Source organism: Trichechus manatus, unplaced genomic scaffold (assembly GCF_000243295.1).
Source record: "Trichechus manatus latirostris isolate Lorelei unplaced genomic scaffold, TriManLat1.0 scaffold00040, whole genome shotgun sequence".
Taxonomy (NCBI): domain Eukaryota; kingdom Metazoa; phylum Chordata; class Mammalia; order Sirenia; family Trichechidae; genus Trichechus; species Trichechus manatus.
This window is the reverse complement of record NW_004443976.1, coordinates 14,775,069-14,777,005: the sequence shown is the minus strand read 5'-3', so window position 1 is coordinate 14,777,005 and position 1,937 is coordinate 14,775,069. Positions and strand designations below refer to the sequence as shown.

General features: G+C 50.0%; 1 protein-coding gene across 1 annotated transcript in view; it reads left to right on the top strand.

Annotated features, from left to right (window-relative positions):
- PITPNM3 (PITPNM family member 3) overlaps positions 1–1,937 on the top strand; it is a 112,579-nt gene that overhangs the window by 100,727 nt on the left and 9,915 nt on the right. The window contains exon 16 of the mRNA XM_023730997.1: positions 1,138–1,259. Coding sequence (XP_023586765.1) covers positions 1,138–1,259 — 122 coding nt within the window. The remainder of the gene's footprint in view (positions 1–1,137; positions 1,260–1,937) is intronic.

The window sequence follows — 1,937 nt, the reverse complement described above, 5'->3', positions numbered from 1 at the left end:
GTAATTCGGTCCCTCAGGGAGTTTGGATGTGTCTATGGAGCTTCCATGACCTTGCTTTGTACAAGTTGTGCTGGCTTCCCCAGTATTGTGTACTGTCTCACCCTTCACCAAAGTTACCACTTAATACAGATATATTTTAATACATACATAAAAAATACACAAATCATTAAAAAAAGAGGATGATCATAAGTGTGGTTCATCGTAATTCAAATATGTCGTAAGTCGAGGACTCCCTGTATAACAAAACACTTGCCATTTTAACCAATTTTAAGTGACACAATTCAATAACATTAATTACATTCACCATGTTGTACAACCATCACCACTATCCATTTCCATATTCGGGGCCTGTTTTTGAATAAAGAGCTCCATGAGGAAGCTATCAGCAGGGTCTGGTCGAGAGGTAATGAAGGTGGGGTGGGGATCAGATACCAGTATGAATGATACTGTAACGGAAGGGTCACCAGATTAAGTGACTTGGGTCTTGAAGGCCAGGCTGGGTGTGGTGGGTGGTCGAGGCTACCACAGCCCTTTGAGCTGTGGAATGAATTGAAACCAGAAGTAAAGACAGATGGCAATGTTGAGATGGATCCAGATAAAATGATGTGACGTCGGAGTTGCTCCAAAATCATCCAGAGTGGGAGGGGTGACTGGGGACCAGACTGAAATGAGAATGGACAATGCGTTGATAGACGGTGATGCTGGTGATGGATACACGAGGCTTTGTTACATTATCCTACCTTCGTATATGTTAGGCACTTTCCGCTAAAACAGGACATACAGTAACTGGCTATTGGGTGTAAGCTGTGATGTAGAAGGAGGGACCAAAGGGGACACAACAGTTTCCAGTCCAGGAACCCGGACGGATGACAGGTTGGGAGGACTGGTTGTAATCTCAGGGGCTGTGTGAGAGAATCAAAAGCAGAGACTGCACATTTATGGAAACCCCTGAGCTCCTTGAAGACACCGTTAGGGGTCTCGTGGTCTGTTTTTCTCATGGGTTCTAACAGAAGCTAATAAGAAAACACGATTCAGTAGGTCCATATCCCTCCAGCTCATCCAAAGGACAATCCAATGTAGAAAGCAAGGTCAAGTCTAGCTTGCAGAGGCTGAGCCGGGTTCTCGCTGTCCTTCCAGAACGTCGCTGCCAACCACCGGGCCAACGATGTGATCGCTGCTGAAGATGGTCCCCAGGTTCTGGTGGGGCGGTTCATGTACGGACCCCTTGACATGGTCGCTCTGACCGGAGAGAAGGTACTGTGGGCTGGCTCTCCCCTCCTCAGCTGGTCTCACCCTGCCCCAAGTACCATGTGTTACCAAGTGGCACACAGGTGGATTGAGGGCGCCAGGAGGAGCCGTGCTGTGGGGGGGAGCACAGAGCTGGGAGCCACCGCCTTCCCGGGAGGTGAGGGAGGGTGAGCACGGTGTGTCTGAGGTGGAATAAAGAGCGAGTGGGGCTGTGGTCCCTGCCGGGGTGGTGCAAACGGTTAAGCCCTCCGCTGCTAACCAGAAGGTTCAAGGATAGAGTCCACCCAGAGGTGCTTGGAAGAAAGGCTTGGTGATCTGTTTCTGAAAAAGCCACCATTGAAAATCCTATGGAGCACAGTTCTACTCTGACACATGTGGGGTCACCGTGAGTCAGACAGCTGGTTAATGGTGGCAGGAGCAGAGTGAGGAAGAGGGCGGATGAGGATGGTGGGAGCGGGGTGAGAGAGGCTTTTCAGGGCCTTGGGGGCCGTGGTAGCTTTTATTATACATGAGATAGGAAGCCAGTGAAGGGTTTCCATCAGGGGAATTGATGGGGTATGGATGATGAGGAGGGTGAAAGGCAGAGGGAACAGGAAGGGTAAATAAAGGCACAGAGCCGGGAAATACCCTTGGGTAGAAGCTTGACCTCTGGTCTGCTGTGCATGCAGAGAGCAACACTGCCCAGCCCC